General features: G+C 43.3%; 1 protein-coding gene and 1 long non-coding RNA gene across 7 annotated transcripts in view; one reads left to right on the top strand and one right to left on the bottom strand.

Moving 5' to 3' along the window:
* Nucleotides 1-25,232, bottom strand: part of TTC7B (tetratricopeptide repeat domain 7B) — a 294,267-nt gene extending 269,035 nt beyond the window's left edge. For 2 of the 6 annotated variants that reach the window (XM_048852695.2, XM_075129830.1), the window contains exon 1: nt 24,505-25,000. In XM_048852695.2, the coding sequence (XP_048708652.2) occupies nt 24,505-24,625 (121 nt within the window). In that variant the 5' untranslated portion in view covers nt 24,626-25,000. Of the gene's footprint in view, nt 1-23,689; nt 23,857-23,906; nt 24,183-24,504; nt 25,002-25,118 lie in introns of those variants that run through there. The other 4 variants (XM_048852692.2, XM_048852696.2, XM_075129831.1 and 1 more) reach the window with 4 other exon arrangements.
* The window catches only part of LOC142072575 (uncharacterized), a 53,948-nt gene continuing 53,832 nt past the window's right edge, over nt 25,166-25,281 (top strand). Inside the window, exon 1 of the long non-coding RNA XR_012669030.1 lies at nt 25,166-25,279. This is a non-coding gene — a long non-coding RNA (uncharacterized LOC142072575). The remainder of the gene's footprint in view (nt 25,280-25,281) is intronic.

Here is a 25,281-nt window from a genome sequence, read left to right on the forward strand (position 1 = left end):
TATGATGAAAATGGCTCAGTAGACTGTGACCCTTGTCCCTAGAGAGAGAAGGGTTATGTGGAGGGTCACAGTGAGCCTCTGAAGCTAGTGAAATCCGCCAGGACACACAGGATCCACGAAGGCAAGGACAGAGCTTTGTCACAGTACATACATAGTTATTGTGTATGAAGTTATGAGATTCTGCTATATGGCTGTTATTGAAATATGTTGAGAGTCTGGGAGACACCCACAGCCAGCTCTCCAGGGACAACAACGGAGGTGACCCACACCCAGGCGGGCATTAAACGACTATCAACAACCATGGACCAGCAGGGGAATTGTAACCAAGAGATTTACAATTCAATAAGAGACAGTTGTGCAAGCACCACACAATGGGGACTGCTTAATTCTCTGACTCAGCAAAGCCCACCAGGACATGTCTGGACCAGTGTTTTTCCAGGGACATGAATTGAGAGTATAAAATAAGGGACAGTGACATCATGAGACCACCTCACTCCTCCTCCACCTACTCTGAAGGCAACAAGAACGCTGGGAAGACAAGAACTTTGAACTGGGGAGATTGGTCCCAGGCTGAGAAGGGAATTTAGACTGTATATTAAGAATTGTAATGTGCCTGTAACATCCAATGAAGTGAGAAAAACTGTTTGATTCAAATCTTACTAAGAATGATAAAGTTTAGGATTTAGAATGAGTGTTTACTTTTTATTACTTAGATAACTATCTCCGACCTTTATGCCGACCACTTATAATCACTTTAAATCTTTCTGTAATAAACAAACTTCTTTTAATGTTTTATCTTTACCAGTGAGTTTGTCTAAAGCATTTGGGAAAAAGACAGTTACCTGTTCCGTAACTGGTGTTCTTCTAGAAGTGTTACTCGTGTCCATTCCATATTAGGTGTGTGTGCTTGCCACATGCACTGGTGCCGGAAGTTTTCCCCTCGGTGGTATCATTAGGGGACCAGCTCTGACACCCTCTGGAGTGTAGAGCATCTAGGCCGTATTGTCTGTAAACACTCTCACCACTTTGCCTGACAGATGCAGTAGGAAGACCCCACAGGCCAGACGTACCACTCTGAGCTCCTTGACATTTATGTGCAATGTCATCTCCTCTGGGGATCATGTCCCTTGGGTCTGTAGCTCACCTAGATGCACTCCCCAGCCAATGGCCGAAGCGTCCAATATCAGTTTGACCGAGTGGCGTGCGCTATCGAATGCAACTCCTTCCAGGACAGCCTTGGGGTCGGTCCACTACTGCAGGGATGTAAGTATCACTGGTGGAACAGTAACAACCTTGTGCAAGTGCTCTCTGGACTGGGAATAGACTGTCGCCAGCTACTGCTGCAAGGGTCACATTCTGAAGCCTCGCATGGTGGATGACACATGTACATGCTGCCATGTGGCCCAGCAGATGCAGATGTACCTGGCTGTGGTTAGAGCAAACGCAGAGATCCCCTGCGATGAAGTCCACCATCATCCGGAACCTCTCCTGTGATGGGAAAGCTCTGGCACAGGTGGAGTCGGGCACCACTCCGATAAACACTATCCTTTGCACCAGATAGAATGTTGATTTCTTGTAGTTCACCAACAGGCCCAGGACTGGCACGTGACCTGTCGCACCGCAATGTCCCATTAGACTTGAGACCTGGAGCAGCCTTTGATCAGACAGTCATCGAGATACAAGTATATCTGAATACCCCAAAGCCTGAGGTAAGCTGCTACCACTGACATGCACTTGGTAAACACCCTTGGTGCTGTTGCTAGGCCGAAAGGGAGGACTGCAAACTGGTAGTGGTCCGATCCCACTGTGATGCGCAGGAAGCATCTGTGTCCATGGAAGATCACTAAATGAAACTAAGCATCCTTCAAGTCGAGGGCGGCGTACCATTCTCCCGGATACAGGGAGGGTATGATGGAGGCCAGGGAGACCATGTGGAACTTCAACTTCTTTAGGTATTTGTTGAGGTCTTGCAGGTCCAAGATGGGTCTTAGACCGCCTTTGGCCTTTGGGATTAGAAAGTACCGGGAATAGAATTCCTTGTTCCTTCACTCACAAGGAACTTCCTCCACCGTTCCCAGCTGTAGCAGGCCCTTTACGTCCTGGACAAGGAGAAGAGGTCTGGAGATAAATGTGAGAAGGGAGGGACAGGCAGTAGAAACAAAAGGGAAACCATTTGAGCCGCATATTTCAGAAGTCATGTGGTCTTTCTGAGTGTAGTCTTCACTGATTTGAGATCTACCATCCGATTCTCTCACGAGAAGAGAAAACCTATTATGACAGCAGACCATAAAAGAGAGCCAGTTTGGGAATATTTTAATGAAGTTCCTCTACCTGTGAGTAAGACAGGCATGCGTGCAAAATGCGAAGAGTGCAACAAAGAAATACAAGGCCTGGTTTCCCGAATGAAACACCATCATGAGAAGTATTCCTTCTCAGGAGGAAGCAGCATTGAAGATGATGAAAGGAACATGCCTGAATATGCAAGATCTTAAGGACTGCCTGTCTTCCTTCTGGACTATTCTTGAATTCTCATGTTTGAGCAAAAAATATAGTTGTTAGTCTACGGTAGTACCATTTTAGATGCAGTTGTGATAAAAAATAAATGGCTGAAAAAGGCAGATCTTCCTTTTACAATTTCACCTTTAAAGTAAGTACTAAGTGTCAGTGAATGAAATGAGTAATACTAAATGAGCAGTATGGTAATAATAATTAAATAACTGCATTGACTTATTTTGTTTAGGAGAATCCATCCTCAACATACAGGTTTCAGAAGACTATCCACCTTCAAGATCACCATCATTTTCTATAGTTTCAGAGTTATCTGCCAATGATAGTGTTTCAGTCACATCATTTATGTCACATAGCCACAGTATATCACATGTAGCAAAAAGAAAAAAAAAACTCCATCATCCAGAAACAACCATAGATACGTTTGTGATAAGAAACAGCAGATTACAAAAAGAGGTAATTGATGAAAAAATTGCCCAGTTTGTTTATGCAACAATCACTCCTTTCCATATGATTGAGAACCCACACTTCATAAACATGATTCAGACATTAAGACCAGAATACAGTCCACCCAACAGAGCAGATGTCACAGGCAAATTGCAGGATAAAGTGTATGAAAGAGAAATTGAGCAGTGTGCAAAAGGTCTAGAGGGTAAAATTGTTAACCTGAGTCTTGATGGGTGAAGCAATGTCCACTATGATCCCGTTGTATGTGCTTGTGTGACAACAGAAGAACAGAATATCTTCCTTACAGAAACAACTGATATATCAAGAAATGCATACACAGCAAAATACTTACAAGTAGCAGCAGTAAAAGCTATAACAAACTGTGAAAAAAATTCAAATGTCTGGGACGCTGCTTGGTCACAGACAATGCTGCAAATGTATCAAAGATGAGAAGAAATTATTTAGAAGAGAGTCCCAAGCTAATAACATACAGTTGCAGTGCTCATTTGATGCACCTCTTAGCCAAACACTTCAGTGTTCCAGAAATAAAGGCTAAAGTTGTTTAAACTGCAATGTACTTCTGTAACAACCATTTTGCAGCAGCTGCTCTGAAAAAAGTGGGAGGAACCAAGCTAACTCTCCCACAAGACATGCAATGGAACATAGTAGTGGACTCTTTTGAGCACTATATCAAGAACTAGCTTAATCGGATGACAGTTTGTGAACAAAATCGTGGAAAAAAAAAAAAAGATGGCACTGTCACAGCCAAAGTTCTTAACATTGGGCTTAAGACAAATGTTGAACACATGCTGAATAAGTACCCTGAAGCCTATTTCTGTAGCCTTGAACAAAATGCAGGGAAATAGCTGTTTTATTGCTGATGCTGTTGAAATTTGGAAGGAGCTGAGTGAGATCTTAAGAGAGAAATATGCACTGACAGAGTTAAAATTACAAGCATTAAAAAAACGAATGGGACAAGCACTATCTCCAGTTCATTTTCTTGCAAATATTCTCAATGCTCGGTACCAGGGTCAAACCTTAACTGCTGAAGAAGAAGAGTTGACCATGACATGGACATCCAGCAATCATTCCTCCATAATGCCAACTATAATAAACTTCAGAGCTTAAGATTAACCATTCAAGAAATATATGTTTGCTGACGATCTTTTAAAGAAAGTCACACCAGTGAACTGGTGGAAGTCACTTAGGCACTTGGATTCAGAGACTGTTGAAGTGATAATCTCACTTTTAACAGCAGTAGCTTCTTCTGCCCGTGTAGAAAGAATATTTTCTTGCTTTGGACTAATTCATTCCAAATTGAGAAATCATTTGGGACCTGAAAAATAATTTGGGACCTGAAAGCTTTTTCTTCTTTTCCAGATTATGAACGAACAGGAAAATGAAGGTGAAGACGCCTGAGTTAACTGCAGAAGCCAATATTTTAAGTTTTTCATATTGACCTGGCCGACATAGCCAATTTAATTTCTGTTTTTTAAAAAAAAATATTTCATTTAACTATTTTAGTTAAAAACAGTTTTAACAAAAACAAACCTGATTTTAAAAAATGTGAATGTTTAACTTAATTCAAAAATTCATGTGCTTGTTTTGTTAAAATAGTATATGTTTGCTGTTGAAGAAAAAAAAAATCCAGCATACACAAAACAATTTAAATGTCTGCTGGTGATGTTCTCCTTCTAATACAGCATGGCAAGAAAATCCTCCAAATATTATTTATTAACCTGTTGAACTGGAGATAGTTCACCTCCCAGTGACTTCATAAATATCTGCTTCAATTATCTTTGGTAAATGAAATAACCAAACAATCATTCATTTTCTGATATAGCTGTAAAACTTATCTGAAAAGTTTTCAAAATAAATGAGTTTAAACATGTATAGTGTGTACCTTCTAAAAATGAAGCCTACATCTATCTCTGAGTTGTGAAGAATACGTCTTAATTCTGTAACAACCAACAAGAATGCACCTTTATGTAGAAATCCATGATTAAATCGAGTCTTCCTGACTAGTGATTTAAATCAAATCCATCCTGTTCAACAGGGTCTTGATCAGTGTAAAGTGGTACATTTCTGGGGTGCAAAGCGAGGGGGATTTGCTGCTGTTCTCCTGTGTATGGTTGATTAATGGCTTAGAGCAGCATTTCTCAAACTGGGGTCCATGGACCCCTGGGGGTCCACAAGGGTACTCCAGGGGGTCTACGGACCCCACTGATCAACTCCTCCTCCTCCTCCCTCTATCTCCCGTAGGCTACTCAAGCCAAACCAGGAGATTTTTTGCCTAAAACTCCGGCAGCACAGTAGGGCTAAGACAGGTCTGCCCTGGCCGCATGCTGCTTCCGGAAGCGGACGGCATGTCCCGGGGGGGAGGAGGAGGGGCACCTAGCACCCAAACTCCTTCCCAGAGCCTGCACCCTGCACCCCAAGCCCTTCCACCAGCCTGGTGAAAGTGAGGGAGGGGGAGAGTGAGCGATGGAGAGAGGGTGGATAGAGTGAACGAGGGGGCGTGGGAAGAGGTGGGGAGGGAGTGGAGCCTTGGGGGAAGGGGTGGAGTGGGGACAGGGCCTGGAGCTGAAAAGGAGGGCTTGGGGGTCCCTGAAAATTTTTTAATCAAAACAGGGTTCCTTGGGTTGCTAAAGTTTGAGAACCACTGCCTTAGAGACCATTCATGCAACTTAGATTCATAGAATCATAGAATATCAGCGTTGGAAGGGACCTCAGGAGGTCATCTAATCCAACCCTCTGCTCAAAGCAGGACCAATCACCAACTAAATCATCCCAGCCAGGGCTTTGTCAAGCCTGACCTTAAAAATATCTAAGGAAGGAGATTCCACCACCTCCCTAAGTAACCCATTCCAGTGCCTCACCACCCTCCTAGTGAAAAATTTTTTCCCTAATATCCAACCTAAACTTCCCGCACTGCAACTTGAGACCATTACTCCTTGTTCTGTCATCTGCTACCACTGAGAACAGTCTAGAGCCATCCTCTTTGGAACCCCCTTTCAGGTAGTTGAAAGCAGCTATCAAATCCCCCCTCATTCTTCTCTTCTGCAGACTAAATAATCCCAGTTCTCTCAGCCTCTCCTCAAAAATCATCTGCTCCAGCCCCCTAATCATGTTCGTTGCCCTCCGCTGGACTCTTTCCAGTTTTTCCACATCTTTCTTGTAGTGTGGGGCCCAAAACTGGACACAGTACTCCAGATGAGGTTCTCACCAATACCGAATAGAGGGGAACGATCACATCCCTCGATCTGCTGGCAATGCTCCCACTTACACAGCCCAAAATGCCATTAGCCTTCTTGGCAACAAGGGCACACTGTTGACTCTCATCCAGCTTCTCGTCTATTGTAACCCCTAGGTCCTTTTCTGCAGAACTGCTGCCTAGCCACTCGGTCCCTGGTCTGTAGCAGTGCATGGGATTCTTCCGTCCTAAGTGCAGAACTCTGTACTTGTCCTTGTTGAACCTCATCAGATTACTTTTGGCCCAATCCTCTAATTTGTCTAGGGCCCTCTGTATTCTACCCCTACCTTCCAGCATATCTACCACTCCTCCCAGTTAAGTGTCGTCTGCAAACTTGCTGAGGGTGCAATCCACGCCATCTTCCAGATCATTAATGAAGATACTGAACAAAACCGGCCTCAGGACCGACCCTTGGAGCACTCCACTTGATACTGGCTGCCAACTAGACATGGAGCCATTGATCACTATCTGTTGAGCCCAAGGATCTAGCCATCTTTCTATCCACCTTATAGTCCATTCATCCAGCCCATACCTCTTTAACTTGCTGGCAAGAATACTGGGGGAACTTACCCAGGTGTGTCCCTGCATGTTGTTGACTAAGTGATCACAGCACCTGGAGAGGTTTGCTGCTTGTCACTAGCAAAGCATCGTGAGAGACAGCCGCAGGCTGAAGAGTTAAGGGAGCGGAGTGTTCCCACAGTTCCAGGTTGTACCCCATGGATCTGTCACAGGAGGAAGAGGAGGCAAGGCTAGAGGAGGTCAGTGATGTCGCTGGAGTGAGGCTAGTGCAAGGGGGAAAAGGACAGGGCTCAAGCAAGGCTGGGCAGGAGTCTGATGTACTCTAAGGCAGGTTGGGAGTTGCTGGAGTCTGATGTACTGCAAGGCAGCAGAAAGGTTCCTGGCCAGGTAGCTCTGTTGCTCAGACTCTGGTGAGGTTGTGGAAATACCTGAGCCTGTGGTCATCTGACCCAGGATCTGCCCAGTGATAGGTGCTGTGGTGAGTCAGCACTCAACAGAGCCTGCAGTGAGTCAGCCCTCAGGCATGCAGCAGCAACCTGAGTGAGCAGCCCTGGTTTGGCTGTGAGTTTGCCACATACATGCATGGTCATCTAGGAACTAACAATGCTGGCCATAAATCCAGTAAGTGTGTGGGGAGGATTGGGGGAGGCAGACTATATCCTGGAAAACATCAACTCTGAAAAGGATTTAAGATCATAGTGGACAAGCAACGCAACATAAGCCCCCACTAACATACTGTGGGAACAAAGGCTAATGCAATCCTTGGAGGGGAGGAAAAGGAGGGAGGTGATTTTACCCCTGAATACAGCTTTGGTGAGACTGATACTGGAATATAGTATCCAGTTCTACTGTCCACATTTTTAAAAGGGTGTTAAAAAATTGGAGAGGATGCAGAGAAGAGCCACAAAAATGATTGGAGTGCTGGAAAAAATACCGGAAAGTGAGAAACGAAGATGCAATCAGAAAAAGATCAACAGATTACTTGATTATATTGTACCTATACCTTCACGGGAAGAAAACAGCAGATACTAGTAGCTGAGAAAGGCATAACAAGAACCAATGGCTAGAATTTAAATCTAGACAAATCCAAATTAGAAACAAGCAAAAACTTTTAAGTGAAGATGATCAACAACTGGAAGAAACTACTGAGAGAAGTGATGGATTCTCCATCTCTTGATGTCTTCAAGTTAAGTCTGGATGCCTTTATAGAAGATCACCATATTTGGGATCAGAAAAGGATTTCCCCCAGGTCAGGTTGGCAGAGACCCTGGGGGCTCTTGAAGTCTTTAAATCAAGACCTCAATTCAGCTAGAAATTATACGCCTCTTACAGGAGTGAGTGGATGAGATTCTGTGGCCTGTAATGTGCAGAAGGTCAGACTAAATGATCATGATGGTCCCTTCTGTCTTTAAGGTCTCTTTAGTCAAACACAAGTTGCTGGACTCAGTGAAATTACACAGAACTAGATCATTCAATTGTTCCTTTTGGCCTTAAAAATCTAGGAATTCATTCCCACTGCAGTTCATCCTGTTCATGAAATGAAGAAGGGGTCCTGTGGAAAAACATAGTATGTGATCGTGTATTTGCAAATACAATGCAAATACACAAGAAGGCTGAAGTAAGACTGAACAGTCTACCTCAATGTTCTTTTAATGTAGGTGTTTTTAAAAGTAATTGTCTCGTTTTTTTTTAAACTGAAAAAAAAAATAGATAATCCATCATGTAGAATCATATTGACATCCACATGGGTCATCAGCAGAGTTGGAACCTTTAGATGCATAGCACAGATCCCTACCACTTTAGCTAACAAAGTAAATGATAGCAGCTGTAGTAGGCTCTCATCCTTGAGGTCAAAGAGCCACTACACTCTTTGCCAGTGAGTTTCACAGCCACCCACTAGTAGCAGAGGAATGCTGAGATTCAGGAATCTTTGATTCCATTTGAGACTCTGGAGGGGAACGTTCCGTAGTGATCAAAGACCCTACTGTCCCTGTTCCCCCCAATCCTGACCACTTATGTCTCTGTCCTACCCTCTCTTTCCACACTCCAGTTACTTGTTCCCAGTCTCCTTTACCCCCGGATTTCAGGTTGGAGCATTCTCAGCATGCACAGAGTCTTCAGAGAACTTAGCTGCCAAATTCTAGCAAATCTCTACTGAGCAGGTGTAAATTGAGATTTTTCAAAGGTTTACAGTTTGGTCAAATTTGGGCACTTTTTCATGGGAACACCAAAAATCATCCCTTACAGAGAGGCAATCCTCTGCCAAAGCTTGGGGGCACTACAACTTTTCAAAGAACAAGTTGGCAGAAATTTTTTAGCACATGAACAATACAATGTATTTTGCCTAATCTCATTCTCAGAAACAGCTGAACCATTTCTGCAGAAACTTTACAAAAATCGAAAATTAAAATCCGTCTGTGACAGACAGCGAGCATAGAAAAATTCAGCCCGAATGTTTAAAGTTTAGCAAACTTACAAGCAACTGAAAATGAGGTTTTATAAAGGCAAATGTGTGGCAAACGACTGTATGTGGCATTAAAAACTCTGTCTATAAGAGTTGTGAACAGGTCTGACTACCAAAAGGAGGCTGCCAGACAACTCTCAAATACCAATTCTACAGGCCATTTTCCTCAGATCCCACTGAGGAATACACTAAGAAACTGCACCAGCTATTCAGGACACTCCCTACACTAACACCGGAACAAATCAACATACCCTTAGAGCCCCGACCGGGGTTATTCTATCTACTACCTAAGATCCACAACCCAGAAACCTTGGTTGCCTCATCATCTCGGGCATTGGCACTCTCACTGAAGGACTGTCCAGATATGTGGACTCTCTACTCAGACCCTACACCACTAGCACCCCCAGCTATCTCCGTGACACCACTGATTTCCTGAGAAAACTACAATGCATTGGTGATCTTCCAGTAAACACCATCCTAGCCACCATGGATGTAGAGGCACTCTACGCAAACATCCCACACACAGATGGAATACAAGCTGTCAGGAACAGTATCCCTGATGATGCCACAACACAACTGGTTGCTGAGCTCCGTAACTTTATCCTCATGCACAATTATTTCAGATTTGGTGACAATATATTCCTTCAGAGCAGTGGCACCGCTATGGGCACCCGCATGGCCCCACAATATGCCAACATTTTTATGGCTGACCTGAAACAATGCTTCCTCAGCTCTCGCCCCTTCTCTGCCTACATTACATTGATGACATCTTCATCATCTGGACCCATGGGAAGGAAACCCTGGAAGAATTCCACCACGATTTCAACAGCTTCTACCTCACCATCAACCTTAGCCTGGACCAATCTACATGGGAAGTCCACTTCCTAGACACCACGTGCAAATAAGTGACGGTCACGTTAACACCACCCTATACCCAAAACCCACCGAACACTATGCCTACCTTCATGCCTCCAGCTTCCATCCCGGACACACCTCACGATCCATTGTCTACAGCCAGGCACTGAGGTACAACCGCATTGCTCCAACCCTTTAGTCAGAGACCAACACCTACAAGATCTTCACCAAGCATTCTCAAAACTACGATACCCGCACAAGGAAATAAGGAAACAGATCAACAGAGCCAGACGTGTACCCAGAAGCCTACTGCTGCGAGACAAGCCCAAGAAAGAAACCAAGAGAACTCCACTGGCCATCACATACAGTCATCTCCAACACATCATCACTGATCTACAACCCATCCTGGACAACAATCCTTCACTTTTACAGGCCTTGGAAGGCAGGCCAGTCCTCGCCCACAGACAACCCGCCAACCAGAAGCATATTCTCACCAGCAACTACACACCACACCATAGTAACTCTAACTCAGGAACCAATTCATGCAACAAACCTCGGTACCAACTCTGCCCACATATCTACACCAGCAACACCATCACAGGACCTAACCTGATCAGCCACACGATCACTGGCTCATTCACCTGCACGTCCACCAATGTAATACACTCCATCATGTGCCTGCAATGCCCCTCTGCTATGTACATCAGCCAAACTGGACAGTCCCTACGTAAAAGGACAAATGGACAAAAATCAGATATTAGGAATGGCAATATACAAAAACCTGTAGGAGAACACTTCAACCTCGCTGGACACACAACAGCAGATTTACCGGTAGCCATCCTGCAGCAAAAAAACTTCAGGACCAGACTTCCAACGAGAAACTGCTGAGCTTCAGTTCATTTGCAAATTTGACACTATCAGCTCAGGATTAAACAAAGACTCTGAATGGCTAGCCAACTACAAAAGCAGTTTCTCCTCCCTTGGTGTTCACACCTCAACTACTAGAAGAGGGCCTCATCCTCCCTGATTGAATTAACCTTGTTATCCCTAGCCTGACTCTTGCTTGCATATTTATACCTGCCTCTGGGAATTTCCATTACATACTTCCGACAAAGTGGGTATTCACCCACGAAAGTTTATGCTCCAATATGTCTGTTAGTCTATAAGGTGCCACAGGACTCTTTGCCTGTCTAAAGAGGAAAACACATAATGTAACAAACAAATCCTATATTTGTTGGGAGTCTAGTTTCTGCAAGTGCAACAGTGGGAAATCTTCAGAAACAAGGTCTCTACAATATCCTCCTCAACAACAACATGCTTAAGCAGCAGAGGTCCCTAGCACTGAGCAGCCATGATCACACTGTACATCTTTATTCCAAGTATGTAACTGCTCCACAGATTTATTACAGCCAGGTTAACCTCCTGGCCTTTAGTTCCATCTTGAGATCTTGATATGCTGGGATTGTATCAGAGGCAGGACACATGACCAAAAAGGGCCAGCTGGTGTTAGCTAATGATAATCTCAGTTATCTCGAGGCCAGTTTTCAACAATGCGTCCCTATTTCTGATAAAGTCAATCCATCTTATACCCAGTAGTCGCTAGTGGCAATGCACATGAAATGCCTCCAGTCTCCTGATACCTTGTTTAGGTAATGTACGTGTTTCAGATCCATAAAAGAGGACTGCAAGAATTGGTTTGATAAATCCACAGTTTTGTATATAGTTTCACCTGCTTTGACTCCAGACCTTATGTAAGTCCTTCATGTATGAGGCTGCTAAACCATTTTTCCTTAGGGTGTGTGACTGGCTGCGCCAATTTGATGACAGTTTAGTGCCTAGATAGATTAAGTCATCCACTACTTCCACAGTTTGGAAGCACAAATATCTTGTCACAACTCACAATATTCCCCTCCAGTTATCAAAATCAAGATGCCACAATCTGAATAGTGCCACCATCATCTCTCTTAGGCAGAAGATATTTACTGAGAACAGCAATTCTGTTCCACATCTTATTACATCAGTTTTGTTCTGAAACAAAGTCAAAATAAGTGAAAAATATTTGCATCTGATTTGTGTGGAAAGAGAATAAAGAATTAGTTTACAACAGAGTAGGCAGCTCCTGACACACAAGAAGCCCCTGATCTTCTTGGCTTTTACTCCACATGGGAACAAAACAAACTGAAATTGACAAGATCCATTCTTCTTTCCTACTAGGGCTGTCAAGCGATTAAAAAAATTAATCACAATTAATCAATAATAGAATACCATTTATTTAAATATTTTGGATGTTTTCCAGTGGTGAGCTGGAGCCGGTTCGCGTGAACCAGTTGCTAAATTTTGCAGCCGGTTGAGAACCGGTTGTTAAAGGGGTGGGCAAATTCCTGTCCTGCCCATCCCGCCCAAGCTCTTGGCTCCCCTCACTCCTGTCCTGCCTGAGCTCTCGGCTCCCCCTGTGAATTTGTACTCACCCGGAGGCACTACGCGCCTTCGGCAGCATTTCGGCAGCGGGCCCTTCACTCGTTCCGGGGTCTTCAGCAGCAGGTCCTTCAGTACCGCTGAAGACCCGGAGACAGTGAAGAACCTGCCACTGAAGTGCTGCCAAAGACCCGGAGTGACTGAAGGAACCGGATCTTCAGCTTCTGGCAGCTCATCACTGATGTTTTCTACATTTTCAAATACGCTGATTTCAGTTACAACACAGAATACGATATATATGAAAATGTAGAAACACATCCAAAATACTTAATAAATTTCAATTGGTACTCTACAGTTTAACAATGCAATTAAAACAGCGATTAATCACAATTAATTTTTTTAATCGTGATTATTTTTAATAGCATGAGTTAACTGCAATTAATCAAACAGCCTTACTTCCTACTAATCTCCAGGTACAATGGAAGCAGCACAGTGAAAATGACAAATATTCTGTCCACTTCAAATTTACTGCTCTGCTCCCACATGAAGCAGGGTAAACATAAGGAAAAGTAGGATTAACATGAAACAAAACACTAGGAGAAGGTGGCGGCGGCAGCCAGGGAAAGGAGCCCAAAAAACCCAAACACACACAAACTAAGAAATAAGGCAGACAGATCAAAACAAATGAGGCAAGGAAGAGAAGGCAAGAAACTTAACAGAAATAGATCAGAAAATTAAAAAGAAGGTGTTAAATGTTTTGTACATCTGTAATGGCAAACTTCAGAACTGCAAGCAATGTTTCTTTTGCGCTACAATTTGTCAAAGAGTTTACTTTGTACTTGTGGCATGTGCATGCAACCTCATTAGAAAGGCATCAGTGGAAAGTTTTCTCTCTTTTGTATATAGTGTGACATTTCATATCAACTAAGGTGTCTAGAAAATGGGTTGCCTCTTTGGTACCCTGGATCACGTTGTTTTTCAGCAAGACCCACAGACCCCAGTGCAATTCAGGAGAGTCAAATTCTCAGTAGCAGTGACATGGGGCTGGAAGCAGGTCTGAAAATGAGGGGAAATCCATGAGCTGTAACCACTTCATCCACTCAGTTGTATTCCCAAACTGACACTATATGGATCTTATCTTTCCAAAATATGAACAATAAAAAAGAATTGTAAAAACTGCTGTTTGGAGGAAGTGTGGTCTGATTTTTTTGAGCAACTACAATCATGATATAAAATTCCATTGTAATAATTTATTTTGAGCTACCTCCTGTTTCATCACTACACAATGTCATGAATTTGCAACTTACCAGTGGCCTTGACTATCACGATATTCAGTGTTTTTGTGAGAGCCCCAGTTTCAGGAGTCATTTGATGTGAGAATCTCAGCTTTAAAAAAAAATGTCTAGCCCTCATAATTGCGGAGAAAAGCTTGAAAGTGCGAACATTAGAGGCTCAAAACTCACATAAGTAAAATCAAAGGGACCCAAAATATATTTTAAAGATCTCATGATTTTAAAGACAATCTCACAATTTTGGAGGGTCTGACTTTTTTTTAAAACACTGTTGACTGTCACCATTAAGAACAACTCTCCAATCAAAAAGATAACTTCAGAGACAAGTTTTGGCTACATGCAATTGCTAATCAACAGTATTCCAGCCATTGGTAGTTCCTGCTACAGCATCCCAATCTAGAGGTCTCAGTAGAATATTAGCAGTGAGAAGCTCCTAACCTCTTAATTCCAACTTTCAAACTAGATCCTTCTGCAGCCATGGACAGGTCATTTTTACACATGCTACTGAGGGCAGAAGCCTATTTTTAAAGTAACTTTTGCCCATGCAGGATTCACGGTATTTTTATAAGCTATGAGCACATTTCCTGTCCATTTGCAAATAATAATTAAGAATGGCAGCCAACTCAGACTGGCTCAAAATAGAGAAAATCCAATTTCTGTACCACCTTGAAATGGAAAAACGAAAAGCATGATCTCACTCTGAACACTTAATAATATTTAGCATTCGAACACTTTACATTTCAAAGCTCTGAACATTATGTACAAACAGAACTTATCTTCATAGGTAAGGGTCTTGCTAGTTTTCTGTCACAAGAAAAATTTGACTCATACCTCCCTGTTCGTTCTCTAGTTAGCCAAAACTAGACTAATAGGACTGAAAAACTTCATATATTTATCTGACAGAGAAGATGTTCTTTTCAGTTAGCCAAAGTGCAATTGAGATATCACAGACAGAGAAACCAAAGGTATTTAATTTTACAAAACCATTCATATTTATTTTGGTAACACTGTATTTAAAAAATAAATAAATAAAAGAAGACTTGGCCAGTAAGTCCCAATTTGTTTTATTATTTTTGTTCTATTTAATTTAACCACACTCACAACCATAGCATTTTGATGACTGGTGCCTTTGAGTATTTGTTGACACTTGGCTTGTACATTATTCACTTGACAGAGATTCACGGCAGCCCCCAGTTTGGCCACTTTTGCTAGTGGCTCAAACCTGCCATCCACTCAGCTAACTTCATCACTGGCCAGCATGGGGTAAAAGGAAGGAGAACAATTCACGCAGTTTCTGCTGGCCCACCTAGTGGGTCGGGGGGACAGGCCAGGAACCTTCCCCTCTGGTGGGACACCCAGTCCCAGGAGGTCAACTCCTCCTGTATCCAATAGGGAGCTGGGGGAAACCAAGGCCCGCCCTCTACTCCAGGTTCCAGCCCAGGGCCCTGTGGATCACAGCTGTCTACAGCATTTCTTGTAACAACTGTGTGACAGCTACAACTCCCTGGGCTACTTCCCCATGGCCTCCTCCCAACACCTTCTTTATCCTCACCACAGCACCTTCCTCCTGATTTCTGATAACGCTTGTACTCCTCAGTCCTCCAGCAGTATGCCTTCTCGCTCTCAGCTCCTTGTGCCCTCTTGCTCCCAGCTCCCTGCACGCGCCTCGCTAACTGAAGTGAGGTCCTTTTTAAACCAGGTGTCCTGATTAGCCTGCCTGTCCTAATTGACTCTAGTAGCTTCTTAATTGGCTCCAGGTGTCCTAATTAGCCTGCCTGCCATAACTGGTTCCAGCAACTACCTGATTGTTCTGGAACAGCCCATTATCTTACTCAGGGAAAAGGGACCTCCTTAATTTAGGGCTAATGTATCTACCTTCTATCACTCTCCTGTAGCCATCCAGCCTGACCCTGTCACAGCACATATTGATGACATGTACACACATATTAATGACATTAGGTTATACACCAGGGATCAGCAACGTTTGGCACGTAGCCTGCCAGGGGAAGCACCATTGTTTACCTGCCGTGTTTGCAGGTTCGGCCTGAGTTTCACTGCTCCAGGCCAATGGGGGCTGTGGGAAGTGGCGGCCAGCACATCCCTCAGCCCGGGCCACTTCCCGCAGCCCCCACTGGCCTGGAGCGGTGAACCGCAGCCAATGGGAACCGCAATCGGCCGAACCTGCAGATGCTGCAGGTAAACAAACCAGCCTAGCCCACCAGGAGGTTTACCCTGGCGGGCCATGTGCCAAACACTGCCGATTCCTATTATACATGTTATTTTTGTTTTCCCGATTATTTTGGTTCTTTCCCTGTGGTGTACCTGTTACATTTGAGGGTACAGACTTGGAAACCCCCTATGCCATTCTACCATTATTTATGTATTTAGGTGAAGGTCTCAGATATATGTGTGGGTGCTGACTTTGCTATCTGGGTGAAAGGTTTCAGACACATGCAAGCCAACTTTGCTAACTGGGTGAAAGTTTCCAGACTTAGATACGCTAACTTTGCCTTAGCTTAACATACAGGATATGGCCTGTACGTCCCTTGCATTACAGCTGAACGTAGGTTTATAAATTTATATTAAAAGTATTACAATAAACCAAATACTTAAACTATAAGAAAAGATATACCTATGCAAGCAAGCAGGTTAATTCTATAGGCTGCACGCCCCCATTTGACGGGGTGGTTCGCAACAATGAACCCAGCCACACAGGTACGGATGTAGGTGGTTAAGCATCTGTGGGGACAGTTTTAACACCATTTTCCCTCAGTCAGCGTAGAGGAAGGGTATTAAAAAGATATTTTGGACCCTGACATGTTTTTGGAATGGGCACCATGTATACATATTTATTATTCTTAACATTTGGTGCCCATTTAGGTTTCTGCTTGGGCCTGTTGGATTTATACTGCAGGCAATCTAAAACAAGAATATAATTTCAATTGCAATTCCTTAGATAATAACCCATTTTTTAATTCAAAATTTTCCCCAGGAGTTGTTGCAGGCTTATTACCCTTATTTGTTAACTGGGTAATAGCTTGTTTGGCTTTGTCCATATCGTTAGTGATTTGTATGAGGTGCGGTTTTTTACGAGCCAATAATGACTTTAACTGTAACCCTAGTGGGGGAATGTAGACAAGAAAGGTGGGTGTACTTTGGATAGTTAAATCCTGATAGGCTGGGTTGGACTGGATAATGGTGATGTTTTTAAAAGTGGCAATAAAGGAAATAGCTTGATTCCCTATTAAAGTTGCTTTGGAATAAAACAAAAAATTGGCTTTGTGACGGGACACTTTAAGGGACCATATTGGTACCTCTTTTTTTTGGTAACCATGCAAAATTGGCTATTTTCAGCATAGGTTACCTTTTCCGTTGGAGTTTTTTCACTTAGTCAGCCTTTCCAGGGATGACAACAATGAATTTTGTAATTTTTTTCTCTGCAGTTCACACAGAACAGTGTTTGTTTTAAACACATTACACCTACAAATATACTAAGGCTCTTTTTTAGAGCAACAGGCCATTTGTGGTACTTTTCAGATCTGAGCTGGAGTGTGACAGACCACCAAGGGAGGTGCTTTAATGCATTCCCTATAGATGTCGCCTTTGAGGTGACCTATAGAATCGACAGCTACCAATTGCCTGTACATATTCTTGTTTGGGTTAAATACTGGTAACGAGACTGTGAATGAGACATACAAGGATCATGCCATTATACAATTTTTAGAAAGAGAACAACCATTTTGGTTGGGGTGAGGTGTCACAGATTTCATTTTTTTTATAGCATCACTGATAAATGCTGGCATAAATTCAAATATGTGGGGTTGTTTTTTTTTTGCTTTTCCTGTGACAATCCCTTTATTTCCGGTAACATTGGACTGACCACTTGGTTGGCTTCTTTTTGTAACACATAATTTATATGTTTGCGAATTTTTTACATATTCGCTTGGTTTCAAATTGATACTCCTGAATCAAATAGTTCTGTTAAGGATCCTAAACTTTCAAGAAGATTTAAGCTACACTTTCTTCTTGAGGTATGTTGTTTATGGATTTTATTATCCATCCCCAAAAGAACAATATTTTGCACTTGTTGTTGATAGGCTGCAATCCTATCCACAAGTTGTACTTGGAAAAAGGAAGCCACTTTGGTATGCTGACAATAGCTAAATTTTTCTAGATACTAATGAGACAAATTTAACACTACAGGAATATGTATAACCGGAACCTGATTAATTACTTTCCCTATTATGGGCATTGTGGTGAAACCACTAGCAGGTTCTGCGTTTATCACTGGACAAGTTACATTATTTGGTATTGGATTGCTATAATTACAGTTAATAATTGGATTTCAAACCTTAAGTTTAAATGTTACATTAAGTACATATTTTTTGCTTTTTGGTTTGGTCTAAAAAGTAGCTATAATGAGTACTTTATATTGTTTTTATTTCTTATATTTAAGTTTATATAAGGTTAAACTTCCTCCCATTATTAGACTATTAGAAATGGCTTTGGTTTTTTAAGTTTCATAAGGTATTTCGTGTTTTAGGGAAGTTGCATTTCTTGGTGAGGAGGTATAGGTTTGACATCCTTCCCCCTTTGAGTTATTATTTAAGGGACAATTTTTTTTCCAGCCACTGGATGGCAACAAGATTACTTTAACCAATTGATATTTAAAGGTAACATCTTTCCCTTTAATTTCCTTAGCCTGGTGGATAGGACTGTGGATTAGTTTTGGGCTGAGTAGAATAGTCCATTTTTTTTGTGTTGGTATGTTTTGTTTTACACGTTCAGGCAACTGAACATGACCATGTCATCTGGTTTTATGGGGTTGTAACAGTTCAGTTTCAAAATTTGTGATTTTGGCTTAGTTTTACCCTCAGAGCAATGATAAGGGTGTAGTAAATTAGAAATATTAATGTTCATTTTATGGTTGCAATCTGCTGGACTTTAGTTGTTGCAATTTTGTTGGATGCTGTTCACTTAAGTTCTGAGGAGGAAGTTGCTTTTGCGACCTGAATGATTGATACAGCTTTAACTGATTAGCATGGTAAATTTTGCTTTTATTACACTTGCCTTTTTTATCCTAATTTCATACACTGTTAAACTGAGTTTACCAATGACTCAGAAGGGTGTGATTCATTGATTACAAGCCTATGCTTTGGTGCTTTATATGATAACAGCATTACTTTGTCTTTAACTTTCCAAGTATTCTTCTTTTGGATTTTGTTAAAGTAGGCCTTTGCCTTTTGTCTGGATTTTCCCAATTTAGCAGCTACCTGCAAGCTGACCTGATTTAAATGTTCTTGCAGATTCTGCAGGTACATATTCATTTATATATTTTTTAATTGAGTGCCACTAATGTGCCAAATTAAATGTTTTGGTAATTACATCGTTTGGCCTGTTATTACTTCAAAGTGTGTTTTATTAGGAGATGCAGCCAGTTAAATGCCATTAAAATTAGAGGCATGAGAGTGTCCCAGTTACATCCACTGGCATTAACCATTTCTTAACATTACTTTTATAGTTTGATTGGTTTGTTTCACCACCCAGATAACTGTGGTCTGTATGGGATGTGTAGTTTTTGCGGGACTTCCATTAATTTAAGACAGTCCTTAAAGAACTGTCCAGTGAAATGTGATCCCTGGTTTGATTTTACCTTTGCAGGGATCCCCCATTGAGGGAAGACTTACTCTACCAGGACCTTGGCGATGGCTTCTGCAGTATTGGCGTTAAGAGGAAATGCCTCTACCCACTTTGAAAAAGGACTGACAACTATTAATAGGCATTGGTTACCTCTTTGAGTCCTTGGCAAAGGACCTACAAAGTGAATCTGCAAAGCCATCCAAGGACCTTCATACACCTGAGATTTTAATGGCACATTTCTTTTGGATGGAGTTGGATTGGCTTGGGCACATCCCAGACAGTTATTACAATATTGTTGCACATTCATTTTAAGAAGTGGCCACCATTCCACAGATGCAAGACACTGGACAGTTTTGTCCACTCCCTGGTGTTCTTCTGTAGGAGTGTCATGAACCATGTACATTATTTTCCTCCGTAAGTGAGCTGGAACTACCTATACAGGGAAAGGACCTCCTGTATACATGAGAACTTTGTTTACTACCTGCAAATGCTGCTTATATTTTTTTGTACAAAGGATTTACTGTTAACGGCCCTTTTTCCTTTGTTTTGGAAAGCTTTTGGATTACTTTTACTATGTTTTAATTCAATTTTTGCATTTTTTTTAAATCCAGTATGTTAGCCTGTACAACTTTAGTTGTGGCAATAGGGCATTTGGGACTAGGAGTAGTAACAGAATATTTCTGATTTTTTTTTTTATTATTTTTTACTAACAGAGGAGAGGATATCTCCTTCCCCTTTGCTTTAATCATTTTATTATTTACATCACTAGCTGCCTCCTCTATCATGACACTTAACTTCACCTTCTGTGATGCCACCCTGGGACTTCCTTTGCCTATCTGCAGACTGCTAGCAGCTTCAGCATTGCTAACTTCCTCTTTTGACTCTTCCTGTGGCTCCTGAGACTTAATCTCCAACTTCGCTTCTAAAGGTACTGTATTAGCCTGAACTAACTATTTTGCCCTACTTCTAGTAATTGACCCTGCAGGTTTCTCTATCTCCATTGGTTCCACCATTCCAATAGGGATGGGAACCAATTCTTTGTTCTCCTCTAACACATCTTCTATAATCATGTCCATAATCCTATGGTTTTATATAAATATAATCTACATCAAAAAGTAGCAAACTATTATCTACATCAGTTTTTCACACATAAAAGTTGTCTAAAACAACAAAAGAAATTCCAAAACAAGAGCTTAATTAAAATAGAGTTACAGCTGCAAACAGATTATACATTTACAACATTATTAAAGATTGGGCACTTAACGGAAGTTTAATAGGAGCCTTCGCAGGACAGAAGGAAATATAACATCATTATAATTATTAAAGATTGGGCACTTAACAAAACAGGAGGGCTCCCTTAAGAGAAAGCTCCTATATCCCAAAAGTGTTTGTATCTTCAATCAAAGCCCAGCAGCATGTATGAGTTACCAGAGCCATCGATCTGAAGTCAACCACACCTTGACCAGGCTCTGGTAACTCGTACATGCTGCTGGGCTTTGACTGAAGATACAAACACTTTTGGGACCTGGGTTTACTAAACCCAGAATATAGGAGCTCTCTCTTAAGGGAGCACTCCTGTTTTGTTAAGTGCCCAATCTTTAATAATTATAATAATGTTATAGTTCCTTCTGTCCTGCAAAGGCTCCTATTAAACTCCTCTCTGTATACCTAATGATGATTCCTTCTCTTCGGAGTCCCATAAGGTTCACTTGTAAGCCTTATTTTCCCTGCCATCCTTTCTTTTTACTGTATCTTTAACATTAACATCTGCTTTTATTGTAAAGATACTCAGCAGAACATCACCTTCACCTAACACCTTTAATGACTCCTCCCCTTTCCACCTTTGTTTTAGCTAGTTAATTTATGGCTTAGTATCAGGTTCATTCACCTAAATGTCTTCAAATTGAATTGCTTCTCTTGAACAAGAGAAACAAAAATCAACATCCAACTCCATCTTTCTTCTCTCTCCCTTCGATTCAGACTTACTGCTTTCACTGTATGTATTGCTGTCATCCTTGCCCCTGAAATTTCTCCCTCTTCCCATATTCCCTGTGGTATGCAAAGCTGCCTATCATCTCTTCTGCAACACTGCCTGTCAAGGTTCTTCCCCACTCTGAACTCTAGTTTACAGATGTGGGGACCTGCATAAAAACCTCCTAAGCTTATTTTTACTAGCTTAGGTTAAAACTTCCTCAAGGTACAAGATATTTTCCTTTTTCCCTCGGACTTTATTGCTACCACCACCAAGCGTCTAACAGATATATAACCGGGACACAGCCGGCTTGGAAACATCTTTCCCCCCAAAATCCTCCCCAAACCCTACACCCCCTTTCCTGGGGAAGGCTTGATAAAAATCCTCACCAATTTACCTAGGTGAACACAGACCCAAACCCTTGGATCTTAAAAACAATGAAAAAAGAAATCAGGTTCTTAAAAGAAGAATTTTAATAGAAGAAAAAAGTAAAAGAATCACCTCTGTAAAATCAGGATGGTAAATACCTTACATGGTAATTAGATTCAAAACATAGAGAATCCCTCTAGGCAAAACCTTAAGTTACAAAAAGACACAAAAACAGGAATATCCATTCCATTCAGCACAGCTTATTTTCTCAGCCATTTAAACAAACAGAATCTAACGCATATCTAGCTAGATTACTTACTAAGTTCTAAGATTCCATTCCTTTCTGTTCCCAGCAAATGCATCACACACAGACAGACAGACAGAGACTTTGTTTCTCCCTCCCTCCAGCTTTTGAAAGTATCTTGTCTCCTCATTGGTCATTTTGGTCAGGTGCCAGTGAGGTTATCCTAGCTTCTTAACCCTTTATAGGTAAAAGGGTTTTTCCTCTGGCAGGAGGGATTTTAAAGGTGTTTATCCTTCCCTTTATATTTAAGACACTGTCCGTGACATTTGTTGTGTGCAGTGTTGTTGTAGCCATGATGGTCCCAGGATATGTCACACACAAAGTGGGTGAGAGAATATCTTTTACTGGACCAACTTCTGTTGATGGAAGGGACAAGTTTATGAGCTTCACAGAGCTCTTTTTCAAGTCTGAAGAGGGAAATAAGAGCATTCAAACTAATAAAAAGTGATGTAGGACAGACCGTTAAACATAAGGGGTTCACACATGTTGTAGGACTTAAATGCAATGGACAATTAACACTTCTGCAGTCATGACAATGGAGGGTCAGTAGGTAGCTGGGTGTGTTACAAGTTGTCCTAATGAACCGTAAAGCCAGAATGTCTGAGAAGTCTATCCTTTTTAGTGTCCAGAAGAGTTATGAATTTAAGTTCCCGGGCTCATCTTTTTGAAGGTTTTGTGCAGTTTTTCTTAAAGGACAAGGACTGAGAGGTCAGATATGGAGTGATTGTTTTGCGAAAAGTGTTCACTCACAGATGATAGGTTTTGTTTTTTCTCTTTTCCACGTGAACAACTGAAAGCCTCATAACCATGCCTTTATCACTGTTCACCCTCACTATTTTAACTACCTTCTCTATAGCCACCCAAGTTCCACATCACCATACTTCAAGTCCTCCACAAAACAGCTCCAGTCTACCATGCAGACCATATTTGTTTATTCCCTCCAAGTTCACTACACGCACACCTGCTTCAAAACACAGGCATCTTATCTTTGTTGGTGCAGAAGCCTGCTCTCTACATCGCCTGACAATTGGAATAGCTTTCCTAGGTCTTGATGCCTCATGGGCTATTTTCAGATCAGATGATACATTATTTCTTCCTTCGTCTCTTAATTTCTCTAATTTTTAAATTGTACTTTGTAACCATTTAACTCCAACATATTTATTAGAATGATAGTTTGCACAAGGTACTATGCAAAAATGTCTTATGTGTAGTGCTACATTTCTCAGGGCTGATTTTTAAAAAAGTTATTTAAAAATACAGTATTTCTACCAATAACCCAAACTTGTCCAAGTATTGCATGAATTATAAATTGAAGTGTTTTAATAATTTCATGTACATTATCAACCTGCATATCCCACAAGATGTAACACCAGTTTAAAATACAACATTCACGATTCAAAATAATGGGTCTCGCCAACAGTTCAAAACGTAAGATAACCCGTCAGACTATCAGCACAAGTGGACACCACTTTGGGCAAAAGACGTGTACTCCCATTTCAAAGTGTATTCACCCAATTTATACAGAGAAATACCTGCTCTCCCTGTAAAAGCCAGTTACACCTTATAAACATAAGCAGAGTCCTCTACCCACCATTCTAATCTCCTCATTGCAACTACAGACTTCATTTCTTCCTCTGAGGCCAGAACTCACCTGTTACCCAAGGACAAGAGTGAGGAGAGGATCTGAGAGCAGCCTTCAACTAACTGCCTTAAGTGGGGTTCCAAAGAGGATGGATCTAGGCTGTTCTCAGTGGTGGCAGATGACAGAACAAGGAGCAATGGTCTCAAGTTGCAGTGGGGGAGATCTAGGTTGGATATTAGGAAAAACTATTTCAGGAGGAGGGTGGTGAAGCACTGAAATGGGTTACCAAGGGAGGTGGTGGAATCTCCATCCTCAGAGGTTTTAAAGCCTGGCTTGACAAAGCCCTGGCTGGGATGATTTAGTTGGGGCTGGTCCTGCTTTGAGCAGGCGGTTGGACTAGGCGACCTCCTGATGTCTCTTCCAACCCCAGTCTTCTATGATTCTGTAACCACAAGCGTGAAGACGACACGCATCCTTGCAGTGGGGTGGGGGCTGCTCCGTGTACTTCTGCATAGCTCTAGCACTACAAACACACGCGCAACCGTAGCTCTTCAGGAACCAACGGCTCATACACCCCAGGAAAACAACAGCGACAGCGCATGCATGCGGGACCCCCGCCCCACCCCACCCCACCCCACCCCACGACGGCGCGCGCGCGCAGGACACCCCGACCCCACGACAGCGCGCGGGCGAAGCGCCTCCTCCCCCTTCGCTCATTCACTCCCTCTGCCCGCTCCGCCCCACGAGCAGTTCCCCTCCCCGCTGCACCTGCCGGCCCCAGGCGCCACACCCCCAGGAGAGGCCGCGCTGGTGGCCACCAGCTTCCCGTCCTCTCCGCCCGCCCCCCTCCGCCCGTCCCATGCCGACCCGACCCGGCCGCGCACCGTTGGCGATGAGCTTGGCCGAGAGCTGCTTGACGAGCTCGGGGATCCGCTCCCATTGGCACTCGGAGCGGCACCGCTCGATCTCCGTCTCCAGCCGCGAGCCCGCCTTCTTCGTGGCCATGGCCGGAGTCCCCGGGGGGCGGCGGCGGCGGCACGGGCGCTTCCTCGGCGGCGGCTGCAGGGAGGGAGGGGGAACGTGAGGGCTGCGCGACCCGAGCGCAGGGCGCCGAACGCCTGGAGCAGCGCCCCCTGGCGGGCCGCCGCGGGACTGCAGGGGACGTGGGCGGTGTCAGGCCGCTCACCTCCCTTAGCGGGCTGCGGGGCGGTGAAAGCGGCGGGTGGACAGAGAGCGTTAGAGCCCACCCCGGCCGCGCTGTGCTGCACGAGCTCCCGCGCCTGCCCCCGGGGCCAGGGAAACGGCAGCTGGCCGTTGGGCTCTAAACGTGTCTTTGCACCAGAGCCCCCTCCCCTGTCAGTCCGGCCCGCGCCGCGGCTAACGCCTCTGCCTGCCGCCCACCGCAGAGCGAAGCTGAGCCTTTGCAGGGCTCCGCCCCTCCGTGTGCGAGCCCGCCCCAGTCCTCAGGGCCCCCTTTTCCCCCGTGCAACGCGCGCACCAGCCTGTCCTGCTCCACACCGTCCCCCGCCGAACGCGCGGGAGGCGGATGTTGCCCAGGCTGAGGTGTCTCCCCCCCTCCCGTGCAGGGGCACGAAGCGGCCCTGCTCTCGTTACAGCTGCGGTGGAAGAGGACCTGGAAGGCGGAGCGCGCCCCTGGGGGT

This window comes from Caretta caretta, chromosome 6, assembly GCF_965140235.1.
Source record: "Caretta caretta isolate rCarCar2 chromosome 6, rCarCar1.hap1, whole genome shotgun sequence".
Taxonomy (NCBI): Eukaryota; Metazoa; Chordata; order Testudines; family Cheloniidae; genus Caretta; species Caretta caretta.